This window comes from Pholis gunnellus (assembly GCF_910591455.1).
Source record: "Pholis gunnellus genome assembly, chromosome: 8".
Taxonomy (NCBI): domain Eukaryota; kingdom Metazoa; phylum Chordata; class Actinopteri; order Perciformes; family Pholidae; genus Pholis; species Pholis gunnellus.
The window spans coordinates 7,637,731-7,654,086 of record NC_136534.1 but is presented as its reverse complement, the minus strand read 5'-3'; the positions used below and the strand labels follow the sequence as shown (position 1 = coordinate 7,654,086).

Genomic DNA, 16,356 nt, shown 5'->3' with positions numbered 1-16,356 from the left:
AAAAGCCACAAGGTCCAAACAATCATCTGGATTCTTTCTGCTTCGTGAACACACATTGAAGAGTATTTCTAATGTTGGCACTCACCGTCTGCAGCAGGGTCTCCAGGTGGCTGAGTTGGCTATCGCAAGACCCCGACTCCATCTGGACTTTACTGACAATCCTCTGGAGCCTCTCGAGTCTGAGAAAAAAAAAATTAAGATCAATAAGACATTCAATTAGACAACCACATTACATTTAGACCAACAGAAGCTTAAAATCAAAACTGACGGCCACCTGCGTTGCAGCAAATACTCCAATTTATGAGGGTCACTCACAAATGCCATTCCTCAACCCTTTTAGAAAGATTACAGTTACAGCTACGAGACAGTCAGCTCTCCTCGCCCATCGTGTCTCCTGAAATTACTCTGCCGACTACTCAACAGAGCAGAGTGAGGCGAATATGTCCTCTTGACAAAGACATCCTGTCTGCTCACTCAGTCACTCCTCATCTCAGAACCATGAACGAGGCTGTCAGGCTGCGAGATGACCGAACCATCTCATGACATGACTTGTTTTGATGCAAAACGTCTGGTCACCAGCCAGAATGTTTGTCTATCTTCTACCAAAGCGGGGAAATGATGCATTACAGCTGCAACAAAATATATATGACGGTGAAACAACATTGTTGTTAGATAAAGGAGTAACTTAATTTACCTTTATTTTAGGTATATAACAACGTAATTAGGAATGACATACTTTTGTGAGACCTTCATGAGCACAGCTTTGGCGGTGTCGGAAGGTTAGCAGGCTAGCTAACGCAATAACCCTCAGACTAAAGCTAGGCTACTAGCTAGTAGCATTTTTCTTCAGTTATTAGCTTGACAGTATTAGAAAAAAAACACAAGTACAAGGAAAATGAATAAAAGAATACATTGTGGCATATCCACCGCTGTGCTAACCTCTCAAACTCTATCCTGAGCAGCCGTTCTCTTTCCAGGATGGACACGTGAAGTCGACCCCATTCTTTCTCCACATCAATGGGATGGTAGCCTGGAGGGACCTTCACCTGGCCGGCATGCACGGCACTCTGTGGGCATGTTGGGAGCAGAATGTGTTAGCTGCCACTCAATAGAACAGAGCACAATAAAATACAAAAGGACAGAAGGGTTAGCTTGCCTCAAAGGACTGGTAGATGTGCTTTGACCGGTTCTTGTCGCCTTCTTTCGATGGCAGCTCCGTGTCTTTGAACTTCAAGAACTGGCGCCAAAGAAGCTAAAGAAAACAAAATACACACAAAAAAGAAAGTTTAAATTAGTAATCTATATCTTCATTTGATGTATGTCTTGAATTACATGTTTGGCACATTTAAATGACTTTAAAATACACATTTCCTAAATAGCATTAGCACGTTAACACATCACGCTACAGTAGGAGTCTCTACGCAATGGGGTGCTGTCCTTTGTTTATTCATTCCCATGACTGGTGTAAATTGAGTTGAACTTATAAAGTGACTCAAATGACCTCACTGCCTGTATTACGAAAGAAAAATGTTACTCGCTCTCTAAACAGACTTATCTAAGCACGGCCAAACTGCTACTTTGGATGATGCTGTGTTGCTGATAATTTCACTTGAGAGAGAATTAAGAAAAACCACTAAAGTCACGCTAAGCTTTTATTCTACAGCGCTGACAGGGAGTGGTTTCTCAGGATTAGGTTCAGCATGATCTGCCTTTTGGCTGCATATTCTCAGCACTGACAGGGCCCCACCTACAGTACAACAATGTCTGGGAATACAGTTACTGCCATCTGCCCACAGTTACACATTATATAAGCGTGTTCTTTGACCTCTTTTTCACAATACTTTCATTATTAAGACATGCAATGCGTTTTAATTGTTTATTATGAGTAGTATTAAATACTAAGATATTTGTGCTCTTCAACAAAAGACAAATCTCTGGCAGAGAGGCATACTATCGGCACATCGTCTCACCTCTATCTCCTCGTAGCTGGCAGGGAACTTCCTCTCGTCAAAGATCGTGACATGGTGGCGGATCCACTGGAGCAGAAGAGTCACCAGCTCGTAGTACTCCTGCCAGCGCAGCTCCAGCTCCTGCAGCCAGCACAGCAGAAAAGACAGTCGGGCGTTTAACAACAACAACAACAACAACAGACAGGATGGCGCTTATTCCTCCCACGTCGCCATGTTCGATCGCTCGCACACCACGCTAAACTCAATTAGGCACCAAACAATCGGGGTCTTGTGTGAGTGGACAAGGAGGCAGAGTGTGGAGAAGAGGTGGATGAAGGTGGAGGAGACAGTGGAGGGGGAGGAAGACAATGGTGGGAGACAGACAGGCAGAGTTGAATTTAAAGAAGCCTTGTGTTTGTAAAACTATGAAGAGTAAGAGCGTTTCAACTCGTGGAATGGTTTGGATATAGAACTCAAGCAAAGTCCAAATATAAATCAATTTAAGAAGAGGTACAAACAATATCTTTTAAGAGGTATCGGGGTGAGGATGGGTCGGTTGAATGAATGTGAGGTAATTGTGTGAGTGATAACTGATTGCCAATCGGTGGATATTCGTGTTGAACATAATGGCATTGGGGTAGTTATTTATATGATAAATCATTGTTTGAGTTATGGAGGTGGAGTAAGATCATATAAGCGTAAACTTCTTCTTGCTCTTTTTCAGACGCGTAATATTTATTTACATTGTTGATTTATATTGTTTATAAGAATTTCTATTTTTAGAGTTTGCGATATGTTTACTGTTTTTGCATTGTATTGGTTATTTTTGTTTTCCTTTTTCATGTTCGAAATAGAAAATAAATAAGCAAACAAATGAATAAATAAATATATCTCTGGTTCTCCCAGAGCCATTGGTTGCTGTTACTAGAAAAGATGCAAGATCAGCATTCACCTTTACTTGTTTTGAGATACAACAGCACATTAAATGCACCAGCAGCACACCATGAGTCCAATGAGTGCATAAACTACTATACAGTATGTTTTATGTGAACACATGATGCGTGTCGACACATATGAGCTTTTGCCTTTTGGCTAACGCAGTGTAAACAACACAGGTTGCTAATGTCCTGTGATACTTGGTTTCACAAGACTTCTATTTCTCTTTGAAAGCAGCAGTAAATACTGCTCAACAAAAGGCTAATTTATAAGCAGAGTCACAAGCCCGTTCATGTTTTAATAAATCTGATCAAGCTTTCAATCAGATCTAATTAGAGCAAACGTTTGTGTCTGTCAACCGAGACTCATGGTATGGAACAAGTTCCGCTCACGTTAGATCTGGCGCCATCATGTACATCCATCCGAGGCATGGCATCGTACAGGGATGACACATAAGTGATGATGGACTTCTCATCAGGGTGTGGGACATCGACATCTGAAAGGACAGCTCATTATTTCATGTTGCATGTTGCAATGAATACAGACATAATGCAGCACAACAAACCAAATGATTACAAGATTAAATCGCCTCTGGGGCCAGTCTTACCCTCAGGGTCCAGTAGGCGGGTCACCCCCAGGTCGCTCTCTGCCACAGTGAAGGCCTGCTCCAGGTTCTGCAGGTTGGTCTGTCGGTACACGCTGCCCATGTCGATGAGTCTGGGACTAGGGGAACACAAACATGGACGATTAATCACTCGGTGATAAGTTATAGTAATCTTCAGGGGGTGGTCTGGTGAAACGTTTCACGCGAGTTTAATAGTATGACCGACTACGATCTGCAGTGTAAGGACATGCATTTTGAGTCTCCACAACAGAACTGCCACGATACATTTGATATCAACATATGAGAGCAACTGTAAAGCTGCAATTAAAAAGTTTAGCTTATATGCGCACATGTGTTGTATTTACAGCCTCAGAAATCCAAAGTTAACTCTTGGGAAGTGGGATAGAATGGAGGGCTAAATGCCAATAACATTAACATAATAAAGAATTCATGAAGTCTGTACAGGTTCGGCTCACTTGTAAGCGGTGGCTGTGCTTTTTTAAGACCTTCTGCCAATGGCTACATCCCACCTGTCCCACTTTCTCTGTATGAGCACCTGCATTTTTGTCCTCTGGGTGTTTGACTCTCCCTGGCAGAGCATCTATAGCTGGAATGTTAATTCATAGAGCAGCTGATGTAATCACAGCTGACTTATTTTAAATAGGCAGCCGCCCGCTACTTGACTCTCAGGACATTAATAAAAAAAAAAAGGTAACGTCTTCAGATTGCAAAGCAGAATGATTGAATGCATCACAAAACCTCATCTGTCACGCATGCATACTTGACCATTACAGAACTTCTAATCATTATATCACAAACTCTTTCAAATGCATGACCAACTCCACAAATGATCAAAAGCAAATCCAATATGTGCAATAAGTAACAGATGGAGCAGGTTCATACAGCTCTCTGATGCGTAGAGTGGAACGACCTGCATTCTGCCCGCAAGCAGGTGAAGCCTCCACGTGGCGGATTTCTCGCACGGAGTACTGCTCTGTCGGCACAGAGGAGCTGCTCATGCTCCGTCCCTCTCTATCATGAAAGCCACGGGACCTGCATCCGTGGCACAGCTCGTCCCCGCTGGAGCGGGCCCCCGAGCTCTGGGAACCCCGCCCCGAGTCCCAGGAGGATCCCTCTGACGGGATGTCCTCGCAAAACATGACCACCCGGTCGTCCGCATCGCTGACAGATCGTGACAAGCCGCCAGTGAAGCTGATGCTTCCCTTCTTCTTCTTGGACTTCTTCCTCATACTGAGCATCTTAAGATCTGCAGGACGGCCCTCGCCCAGCGGCAAGTAAAAGAGGTTTTGCTTCAGTGGCCTTTAGGCTTCACAGATCTTTCGGTTGCTTGACGGTTGCATGTAAATCAATCCAATGCATTGTCTCAGGTGTCCATCAACATGTGAAGATCCCCTTAATCCTTCTGCAGGGTTGCGGAGATGAAAAATCCTCCTAGTGGTGCAGCCCAGTCACTGCTTTTTTTTTCCACGTGATGTCTAATTCCACTGTTACAAATTAAATTAGTAACCCTTCACACGCCTACATAAACCCTGGACAATTCTCTGGACGAGCGAACACATTCTGCTCCGGGATGCTGTGAACTGTGCCTACACACAAAGCAACGCCCCAGTTTTCATGTAGCAGCAACAAAGAGCCACAGTCACGCCCACACACCACACCCCTGACCATTATGAAAGGCAGCACTAATGCAGCCTCAGGTGTCTCCAAAAAAAGAGAGAGAGAGAGAAAAAAAAAAGTTTCAAAGGTTTCAAAGTTTCAGGTGCACACTCCAGTTCTTGAAAAACTTGCCCCTGCAGGTATCCCTTTCTTCCAATGCATAAAGACTCTTAACGTGCTCCGTGTTTAACTTTCTCTCATCTAATACCACGTCGCTCTCTGGACTCTTCTGCACGCATCCCTTTGTTGAAACGTCTAAAAAGAAACCAACCAATGGCAGACTGCATTCACAAATCTTCCTGAGAAATAAACGGGCATTCATTTCCCAGGATGCCACCACACAAAGCGATCCTTAACCACTAATTATACGATAAAGACACACAACTTGAGGGGAATTAGCATATTTGGTGGTCGACAGCAAGGACTTTACTTTGACTTTTTGACTTTTTAATACCTAGGGTTAGGAAACAATCTAATAAGATAATCCTGTTTAATAGAGTGTTACTCACGGCCAACGCCTGTGTTATTCATAGCCTAAAGGCCTCAAATGTTCATGGAGAGTGATTAATACAGCTTTATTAAAGCTGCAGTACTGTCAGGTGCAGTAAGTAGAAAACAGGTCAACAGAAGACGTTTTTATGAGAAAGTTTAATCAGACGCAAGTGAATGATTCATTTAAGCATTGCGATATAGAGGATCTGCACTATTGAAATATGTTTTTCCATTAAAATATGACGTAAGATATAAAACCATTAAAAAGCCGCACCATAGTTATCATGTCTGACTGGAATAGACACATCTTGTCAATACTGAAAGTGGGATTTAATTACAGAGCATGTTGAATCCGGCGTAATTTGCCATTTGAAAGCTGGGCAAAGGTCCCACTCCTGGTCCAGTGCACTCAATATATTAAATTAAACTCATGAGCACTGTCATGACAAGACACGGCCCCTCTGGTCCTATTACAGGACCCCTGCATTTTTGTTTTTTTAACTTGACAATCAACAGTTAATATGTGTCTTTGTCTCTTTGCGTACCCTTCAAACTGATTCACATGCCAGTGCAGTGACTCGCGTGCTCTCGCTACCGTTTGTATCGCTGTTATGATTTTACAATCCAGCAAATAATCAGTGATAAATTGCCCCACTCACTGGTGTTTGTGTATGACAGCGTTGAAGAGCTTGCCGTCCCTCCAGCTGGTGGTGAAGTTATCACAGCGGATGCCCTGGTAGCCGTCGGTCATCCTCTGGGACCAGAGCAGCAGCTTCTCCTTGGCCGTCATGTCTTCTGACTGGCCGTTGATCTGAATATCTGAGATCTGAAACAATATGTACATATATAGATATATATAAATACAAATACACTGTTGGAAAAGGTGGAATTGGTGCAAAATTGGTGAAATGTGGAAGAGATAAGTCATTAGTGGAAACCATAGGATGTAATTTAAATGGAATCACCAGACACCCATAGTTTAGAATAAAACGTTCAGAACAGTCTCAATTAAAAGCTTTCATCATTCCTTGGCTTAATGTCTTTCCTGGTTGTCTCGTCTATTAACACGCTGAACATTTATCAGGAGTTCAGTAGATTTTAAGTGTTCTGACTCACAGGATGCAGCAGGATTTCTGTCCTGAGAAACGCTGCTGTAACATCCAGATAACTTTCAATTTAAAAAAAATTGAAAAAAGATGAGTCATAGTCCTAGTTTTCCAGTTTGTGTACATGTGTGTGTGTGTGTATATCAATGTGTTTGCGCCATTCAAATGCATCTCCTCTCACACACTATCGTGCAAATCTGCAAACATTTTTAAATGAGGAATTATTAAAAAATAATGGGGTGTGATGTCACCTCTTTTGCAGATTTTCTTTTTTATTTACCTTCTTCTTTACTTGCGTTGAGAGATTTATTAACTTATCATTACTTGGTAAGACTGGAATTTTCCTCTCCCCTCTGATCTCTATGACTCACCGGCTGTTCTCTCTATTCTATAAAAGTATAAAAGGCTCATTATGTGTATCTACAGGGCACCCTGGCACCTTCACCCGATCACCACTCTCACCACCAGTGTCTCCTTTATTTCCCATGCTCCGCTTTTTGAAACCCGAACCTGAATCATTTGATATTATAAGGCGTGCCTCTGACAGTCAGGCTGGTGCCCAGGGATTTCTGCCTGGCAGCTCTCCGGCATTCTCGGGAACAGCAGGAAAAAGGCCAGAGTACACGGGATGTGGTCGGGAGAGTAGCATGACAACAAGCTGTACACTCGGCCTGACACACCCTCCCCTTGGGAGTTAGGGTGAAAATGACTCATTCGTACACACCCTGGTGGTGTTTATTTTCTTTATCCTGTTCATAAATCAGCCAAAGCACACCAAACATGTGGCGGCGGTGTTAATATGTAGCTGTAAATGCTTCTAGAAATATGGTATGACATATTCCGTTTTGGTTCGAAAATGTCAATTTTGAAAGGGAATTTGGAGAGCAGAATCCATCCCGATAGGTTCCAGGAAACAGCAGGTGCAGATCCCAGAGACAGAGGTATAGAGAGCGATAATATAACGGAACACAACACTGACAGAAGAGGAGACCTGGAAGTGGAGGATGATGGTCCATATTAACCCCAGGGTGAGCTTGGGGTTTCCATCTGCTATGTCATCGTTTCTGATGTTCACCAGCTTGACCTGAGAAGACAAAACGCGGTGCGATTATTTTCAGGATTACAGCATCTGGTGAAAACACACACACAACAAGGTGACTTGTGACAGGGACGGGTTCAATGTATCCTCATATGTTTCGTACCTGCCGGTGTCTGAGGAAGTCCAGTGCTATCTGTACATTCTGTAGTTTGTGGAATCGCATACGGCCCTTTTCTCTGGGCTGAAGACGGGGAAAAAAGAGATGTTTGGTTACATGATGGACACTAGACTGTCAGAGACGATACTTTTGGTATACTCATGGTGAAGGAGAACGAAAAGCAAAATCAAAACAGAGAAATGATGGGGAGGAAAACTGAAACTCATGTGGAAAGACATTTAACAGAAAGAATAAATGAAGTAATAACTGGTGAATCTTGTATATATTTCTAGGATTTCAGGTGAGTCATTATTTTGATTTCATCATCCTGTTGTTCACAACCATCCCAAAACTTGGGGGGGGGGGGGGGGGGGAATATGCTGGAAAAAAAAAACCTTTAGAATACTAAATACAGCACCTACTGACAGCAAGCTAAGAAGAGCTCATGATGCACAATTCTCAGTTTGTCCTTTGAATTTCAAATGTAAATCGGGAAAGTAATGCTGAACAAAATACGAAAAATTCCTAAACAAATACAAACGCGTCGAAATACTGCATCGTAAAACAAAGCACAGCTAGAGGCCAAAGCTGCCAAGTTCAAATAAATAATGTCAGCAGCAGCAGTTAGTTCAAATCCAGCAGCCAAATGCTTAAAGCGAGCATGTCAATGAATGAAAGAAAGGAAGAAAGGCAACAAAACACTTGAGAAAGCGCAGAAGAATAAATTATGATAATTAAAAATGAACTATTGTAAGTTATCGACCCACTCACCAACCCAGCGGTCCTGACCACGTCTCTCTCCCTCGGCTAGCCCCAGCAAGAGCAGTGCAAAGAGAGGAGGCGAAGGACAGACGGCAAAGATCAGCACACACAGACAGAGGTCACAGCGAGGAAAAGAAGGAGGAGGAGTACAGAAGGAGAACGGTATTCATCAGATATAAGTATAGTACACACACACACACACACACACACACACACACACACACACACACAGGCCAAAGTGGGGTTAATGTGTCAAGGCTATGAAGGCGTTCAGAAGATGAGCAGAGCTGGAGCTGGTGGAGGGAGCGGTGAACTATACAGCAGCAGAGCAGCCTCTGTACAGAGCTGGTGTGTAAGCCTTAGGATTCGAGTTGAAGACATAGACAGGCTAAACTATGAGAAGTCACATATGAATACAAACTAGATAGATAGTTAGGAAAGAGAGAAAGGGATCCTGGACTCAAGAGCCGCCGGTAAATGAGTCTTTGTTCAGCTCAGGTTAAGGCTCTGACTCGACAACGTGGCTGCGACTGGTTACGACTTGTTGCCACAGGGATGATATCCCAGCTCGACCGAAGACGAGTACTCTTTGTGTAATTAGTCTGGATTAGGTTTTGGTTTGGAGGACGTCTGGGAGGTAAAAGATGCAGAGCTTGGGCAGACTTGTCGGCCCCCTCGCCCTGGTCAGAAATCAGACACGGCGGCGGTACTCACCAGCGTATCCCCAGAGAGGACCTCCAACAGCGAGATCAGGTTATGTCCATCTCGAAGGTCTTCATACAGGTCTGTCACGTGACGCTGCGACTGCCAGGACAAAAGGGAAAAGAGCATGTCACAGGGATTCAAGAGGCAAGCACCGTGAATAACACCGACAACCCCATAGCATATACAGGGACAGCTAATCAGGACTAACAGCTGGGACATTTGTTTTAGTGACTGAGGCGGAACACAATAAATCACAATGCTGGTCTATTTTTCCAAATGTTTCCAAATGCGCTGAAGCTCAGCTCAGAAGTGCTTTACACTGATTTGAGAACTGCTGTGTGTTTTATATGTGTAGAGTGCTCAGATCATTCTCTCCACAGGTACAGTTCTACCCGGGACAGGAATGCATCGCCGTGAGCAGGCAGGCCTGATTCCAAATCCAAATGTCAGCTGTCATCCTTGAAAAGTGATAGATGGGACCGCATAAAAGCCAGAGCAGTGAGGTTTAAAAAAAAAAAAAAAAACACACACAAAACAAAATAAAACACAAAAAAAGCCCGAATGAATCTTTTGGATTTCAATCAATCACCAGTCAGAAGTGCAGACCCTGGTTATAAAAGTGAGGCGTGGTCTACTTGCAACCAAGACAGTTGTTGTGGCGATGACAGAAAACACAAGATTGGAAAGGGGGAGAACAAAAAAAATTGAGGGAGGTCCCCATGCAAAGTCGTCCCCATGACCAGACACATTTAGTAGAGTCAACCGCTGGAACGTGCCAGTACCTACCTCTGCCCTCCGATGCTGGGTGAAGAGGGGTGAAAGATGGAGGAATGAGAACAGAAGGATAATGGAGAATCGGAGAGAACAGAAACAAAAAGGAGAGAGAAGGGGAGAAATAAATGACAATAAAACGAAGGGCAACGATTTGGTTGACATAGATGATGGACACGGCGGCACACGAGACGGGACAGATGAAACACAGAGTGGTTAAACATTTATTTTTTCGCGACAGACGGCGCATCCGTCATCTGAGTGCGTTCTGCCATTATGTGTGAAGGAGGCCTCGGCCCTCGAATGGAATGAAAGCGCATCTCCCTTGCAAGTTACAACAGTGGCTCATTTTATGTCGGCAAGAATTTCAACACAGTTCTCCAAACATTAGATATGCTCCGCCCCTTCTGGCAGAGCCCAGATGAACACATCTGGATCCGAGTGGAGTGAAGGCAGCCTGCACTGCCACCACTAGGGTTCACTGTCTACACATTTAAAACGTACTCCCGGGGGCTATGTTGTGTGGTGGGATCAACTTGCGTAGAGTACTGTAATATAATATTCTTGAGCTGCACACCCATTATTAAAAACTTTGAACATCTTAATCAAACATTACTGTTACATTCCTCAGTTCAAATATAGAATTATGCGATTATCTTGTAGTGTGTTTCCCTAGTGTGTACTCAAGAGCCAGCTGTCATCACCCCTCAATTACTTCGAGGCTCTGCTCCATGTGACACTGTTGCAGCTGAAAGGTAAGTGTTGTGCTACAAATTGTCCTCTCAGACGCAAAAAAACAAAGCTGCTCTGTAAACTTGTCAAGGTGAAAATCGTTAGCGCACATGGCTGGCAGCACCACATCCTGGTCCCTCCACATGGAGACAAACGCTCGACATGCTTCGGGGTTTAACGCGATGTTTAGGACCCCTTGCGCAATTCCTCTAAAACTCCCCAAGGGGATACTTTCAACAGTAGTTAGGTATAATATGAAATCAACCTGCAACGATTGTAGTTTGTAAGATTACGCTAGAGGCAGATTTTTTGCTCTGCAGCTGGTGTGACATTCCTCAGTATAAAAAGATTTACTGCGCTGGGGAAACAACTCAGGCCATTAAATCAGTTTAACATCAGTTTAACCTGAGAGGGGCAGTCTTGCAAACCGAACATGTGCCTTTTTCTTCACCGACATTTTCAGTAGCTGAATGTAGGTGCAGATGATGATCCCTTTCTTGTTATTCGTTGCTCTTCTTAAGTTAAAAGTTACATTTTTCATACCAAATATTGACGTGCAATCCTTCAAACTTTTGAAAACAGAACAGTCATGCTAATACTATCGTGTTTGCTATCAAACCGTACCATATCGATGTGAATATCTGCAATCTATGCAACTTCCCACACATCAACGTCAGTTCAGGCCGGGCATGAACGCAGGTAGACAGACAGACCCGGGAGTCTGTGCAGCACACGTGCTACCGTTGGCCTTAATAACCACCGTGGGCCCTGGGCCGAGACCAGAATTTGCCTTTCCAGAAGGAGGTAAATGAGTCCAGATGTCTGTGACTCACCCTCCAAAATTCACAGCGATCACTAAAGAGGAACAAGAGGATCTACAGTACGTTCTCATAGACTGTATTGCACCGCACATTCATGGAAAGGAAAACACTCTTTGTGCTTTTTTCCCCCCCTCTTGTTCCATTAAAAAAAAAAAAATGAATGGCCCTGTGTCTGTGGAGCGAATGTTCAAATAATGTGGACGCGCTTAATGTTGTGATGGCTGTTAATGCATTGCTGCCAATGGGAGTTTTCTGGAACAAAAGTGGCACAGACAGGGGTATTTTTACTGCTCTGTGGGAGGGGTATTGTGTTACGGGGGCTCATTTTTCACTTGTAATGAAGAACTCCAGAGTGAGGAGTTTGGCCCTGTCTTCCCCCGAAAAGCGTGATGCATCGGCCTGCTTTCAGGTCGTAGTTTGAGAACAGAGGGCGAGGTAGGCGAGAGCGGACGCCCGCTGACGGAGGGTTTACACAGCCTCCAAGCTGATGACGGACCGGACTTCTTGTTAGCCTCCCCCATCACGGTGCCATGTTAAAGACAAGGTGTGAGACAACGACTGCCAAGCTAATGTGCGTTTGTGTGGGGGGGGGGGGGGTGAGGTGTCATGGTGGCAGTCACTTCCACAGGGTCAGTTCCAATGCACAGGTAAGGGATGGATTACATTTTAGATCATCATGACCAGTCACTCACAACTCTTAATTATATTATGATGTAATGAATTAATTATAAAGACATTATCCCGTGTGATTATTGTTTGGATCGCCCATCATTCTGCAGTGAAAATATCAACAATGCATTGAAATTCTTGCCAAAATAAAAATAAAGAATCCCAAACTAGTTGCAGCTGTAAAGTACATGGATTTCATTCTAATCAAAGGTCAACACTTCTCAACATCGGAGTTGTGACATGTTGTTGTTGTTATGTAAGAAAGCAGTCAACCACATGTTTGTGAGGTTCAGAGAAAGTGACATATGTGGGCATTTTTTTTTTTTATGCACACGTGTACCTCGGGAGTGTGAAAATGAACATGACACTGTAGACGTGTGAGAGCTTGAATGTACCTTTAGGGTAAAGAATAAGATCAAGGACGGCTCCTCACCTTTATCAAGTGCTTGTTCACCCATTTTGTGAAGGTCTTTTTCTGTACTCGATCTCGTTCATCTGCAAAACAGAGACGCCACAGTTAATCATCAGACACGTGTTAAAAGGAAACAAAATCGACATGATTCTTTGTGAATGTAGCCTAAATGTTTACAAATCGTGTGCTGTAGCTTTGTGATGACGGATGTATGGCGGTTGGAAGCTCCGTTTATTTGGCATAAAAGCAGCAAAGGAAAGAGGAAATCCCCAAAATACCAGACTTGTTTGATATCTGTAAATCTGACAAACTGATTCATCACCAGGTAAAAAAAATGCCTCTTGACTGTGCACGCCTGCACCCGAGTCAGACCGCCTCAGATCACAGTCATTGTTGGCAGCTGCCCCCCCCCCCCCCCCCGTTGTCTGGGAAACGTTGTATTTGCGGGGTCACATCTGTCCCTATGACACCGCTGCCAGCTGTGCTCTTGGACACAAACATTCCTAAAAAGGATTCCATCGTGAGGCACGGATGTTTTCAGGTGCTCCGCATGGTTACAACAAGACATGGCATATCTATTGGAGAGTGCAATTTTCCTACAAGAAACAACAAGATCATGGCAAGAAGCACGCCCACTGAGACAACAACCCTGCATACACCCAATTCCTATTGGAGTTCAGGCCAAACCCACAAGGTGTGGCGGCGCTGCAACCTTTATTATGGACACAGTGGATGGATCGGGTTCGTTTTCACTTGATCTTTAATGCACCGTTTTCATTACGCAGCATGACAAGTGGCGCTTTTTGAGGACTGAGGGAGCCAATCAGGCACTTTTTTGTATTTTTACTGATAAACCCTCCTTTACTGACTCACACAGCAAATAATTCCATCCACATTAAGCCAGAATGAACTATGGACACCGACATGAAAGTCCTCTGTCTTATCAGTTTAATAGGAGTTATCTGAACGGTCAGCGACACACCCAGCAAAGAGAAGCAAAGGGCTGTGATTCAACCTTTCAAGGAGCCCATATAGGCTGCATTTGTTTTTTTCAGGAGGGTGTCAGCATGACTTCCGCAAGTGTGTTATGGAACCACGTTTCCAAGGAAACCTTGTTTCGACACCGCAGACCTTTTAACCACCTCATTTATCATTGAAACCAATGGGGGGGGGGGCTGAGCTTATAACTACGTACTTCCTGCCAGGGCGGAGGAGTGACGATTGGTGACACACTCACACGGACGCGGCCGTAGACGAAGCTGTTTTCCCAGAGGAGTTGCACCTTGACCTGTTGGGTCTCTGCATTCTGTTCACGTCACGTTACCTAATGCTGTTTTAACTACTCTCTGTGGCCTCGTTGCTCTTTATAAGCGCAGGGTATGCGAGTGGATAGGGGCTGAGTGACCTTCAAGGATCTAATGTCACCGGACACAAACAGGTTTCGGTGAGGTGTGGAGCTCACTGCCCACATCAGCGAAAAAGTTCAAAACAGCAGTGGTGGAAAGTACATTTACTTTGTTTGCTTTGCAGATTAAGATTGTACACGCAGAACATACTGTACAATAAACGTATAAAGTACGATCTAATGTTATCGATGGAATGATCCAACAGTCTTGTTAGAACTAGCCACCACCTTAACCCAACACTTACACATTATTGCATTAGTAATAATACTGCAGTTAATCACAATAGAGCACAAGTTAATCTTCCCTGTGTGATGAGTGCTTTAGAGTTTTTAATTCTTGTTTAATTCCTACTTTCACTTTGGAATTCAAATACTTTGTCCACCACTGCTCAGGGAATCACAATGGCACAATCAAAGTGTCTTGATTAGGGGAACTCATGTATTCCACTGCATGGTAAAAAGGAAAAAAAGAGGAACAAACTGGGGGGAAAAAAAGGAAGAAAATGTAACACACTATTCATCCTGTCTCCAGCACAAGTTAAGGTAAAATAGACTGCAGCTGCAGTGATTCATTCAACCCCCAAAACACATGCATGCCACACAGCAAAAGATGTGAATGGGCTTTGCTGACCAATACGAAGTGAGGAAGCTGTTGATGCATTAGAAAAGGGGAGTATCCTCCTTTAAGTCACAGAGATGGAGAAACACTGGACAGACACTACAGTCTGATCACAATAACTGCATGTCTGCCATTTCTCAATGCTAGATTGCTTTGACATTCAAACTTGCCTGTGACAACACGGGACACTCCGCCACCTTGTGGAATCTGACTGATGAGCTAACTGATGTACAGAACCACACATTAAACAACACGCTGGCCAATCAAGGCGCATCACATGAACCTCTTAAAGCTCTTACGGACAAAGATGCACAAAACCTGAAACCATTGTCTAACGCTCCTCTCACTCTTGCCCAGCGGCGTCTCACTCACACACACACACACACACACACACACACACACACACACACACACACACACACACACACACACACACACACACAGGAGCAAATACATCAAGATCAAGACTTGCAATGGAGCCGTTTTCCATCGATTGCCACCATACTGGTACCTTTCCTGCCGTCCGTAGCCTTCAGCATCCCCCGGTTATAGCCTTCGTCTGAGGGCATCCTCTCTCTGCCCGTGCTGCCAGAGGAGAAATTCCTGTACCTCTGCTGCTGAGAGTTCATTTTCACTGTTTATCAGCACGCAGAATAATATTCCTAATGATAAAATATCCTCGCCGGCTTTCGCCCTTGAGAGCAAACTTCTGCTTTTCTCGCGTCTATCTGTCACTCTGGCTCGTCCCGGAGCATGCAGTCCTGTGGCCACAATCCACTCAGCACTTCACAGACCTATGATTTCTCCCTCTCTCCTTGCCTCTCAAACTCCTCACTCCCTCATCGGGTTCGACTCTGCCCCGCTTTCTTTTCTTTTTTTTCTCTCTCTCTCTCTCTCTCTCTCTCTCTTTTTTGCTCCCGCTCACTCTATCCCTTTCATAGGAAATGGTGCCTGTGGGCTATGAAGTCTGGGCCTGTCCTTGTGTGGGATGAGCGAGGGTGTATTTAGTGGGCGCTAGTGTGTGGAGGACACGGTGGGCGGGGCTCTAAACACACCCCTTTCCTCTTGCCCATGCCTCGCCGAGGACGAGGTGTGGTAACCTAGCTGCATGGACTATTGCTTCATTGCTTCGTTTGCGCAAGAAAACACACACACACACACACACACACACACCAGCTGAGTCTCAAGGTGCAATAAAAAAAGTCTGAGCTGATTACTTTTTAAGAATTTATATTGCACTGAATAGAACATTAATAAAAGATATACAATCTAGTGCCAGAAGTAAGATAGATATACAACAAGTACAAAAACAGTCAGTCAAACACTCACATACACACCAACACACAACCTCATGGTTAATCATTACTTAGTCACAGCATTCCTCAGACATCTCACATTAGGAGTTACTCACTGCGACGAGAAAAAAGAAAGAAAAGAGAAGCGATTGGGGGATGAGATAGTTTTGGGAAGGGCTGATTTGGATTCCAGACAGCGATGGAT

General features: G+C 44.1%; 1 protein-coding gene across 18 annotated transcripts in view; it reads right to left on the bottom strand.

Annotated features, from left to right (window-relative positions):
• LOC306699623 (plectin-like) overlaps positions 1-16,356 on the bottom strand; it is a 122,492-nt gene that overhangs the window by 23,001 nt on the left and 83,135 nt on the right. For 4 of the 18 annotated variants that reach the window (XM_079164287.1, XM_079164290.1, XM_079164296.1 and 1 more), the window contains exons 3-14: positions 12,854-12,915; positions 10,214-10,228; positions 9,437-9,526; positions 7,967-8,044; positions 7,756-7,848; positions 6,318-6,484; positions 3,493-3,608; positions 3,278-3,381; positions 1,971-2,090; positions 1,157-1,252; positions 940-1,067; positions 86-179 (exon numbers count right to left, since the gene is read on the bottom strand). In XM_079164287.1, the coding sequence (XP_079020413.1) occupies positions 86-179; positions 940-1,067; positions 1,157-1,252; positions 1,971-2,090; positions 3,278-3,381; positions 3,493-3,608; positions 6,318-6,484; positions 7,756-7,848; positions 7,967-8,044; positions 9,437-9,526; positions 10,214-10,228; positions 12,854-12,915 (1,163 nt within the window). Of the gene's footprint in view, positions 1-85; positions 180-939; positions 1,068-1,156; positions 1,253-1,970; positions 2,091-3,277; positions 3,382-3,492; positions 3,609-6,317; positions 6,485-7,743; positions 7,849-7,966; positions 8,045-9,436; positions 9,527-10,213; positions 10,229-12,853; positions 12,916-15,367; positions 16,036-16,356 lie in introns of those variants that run through there. The other 14 variants (XM_079164289.1, XM_079164294.1, XM_079164299.1 and 11 more) reach the window with 6 other exon arrangements.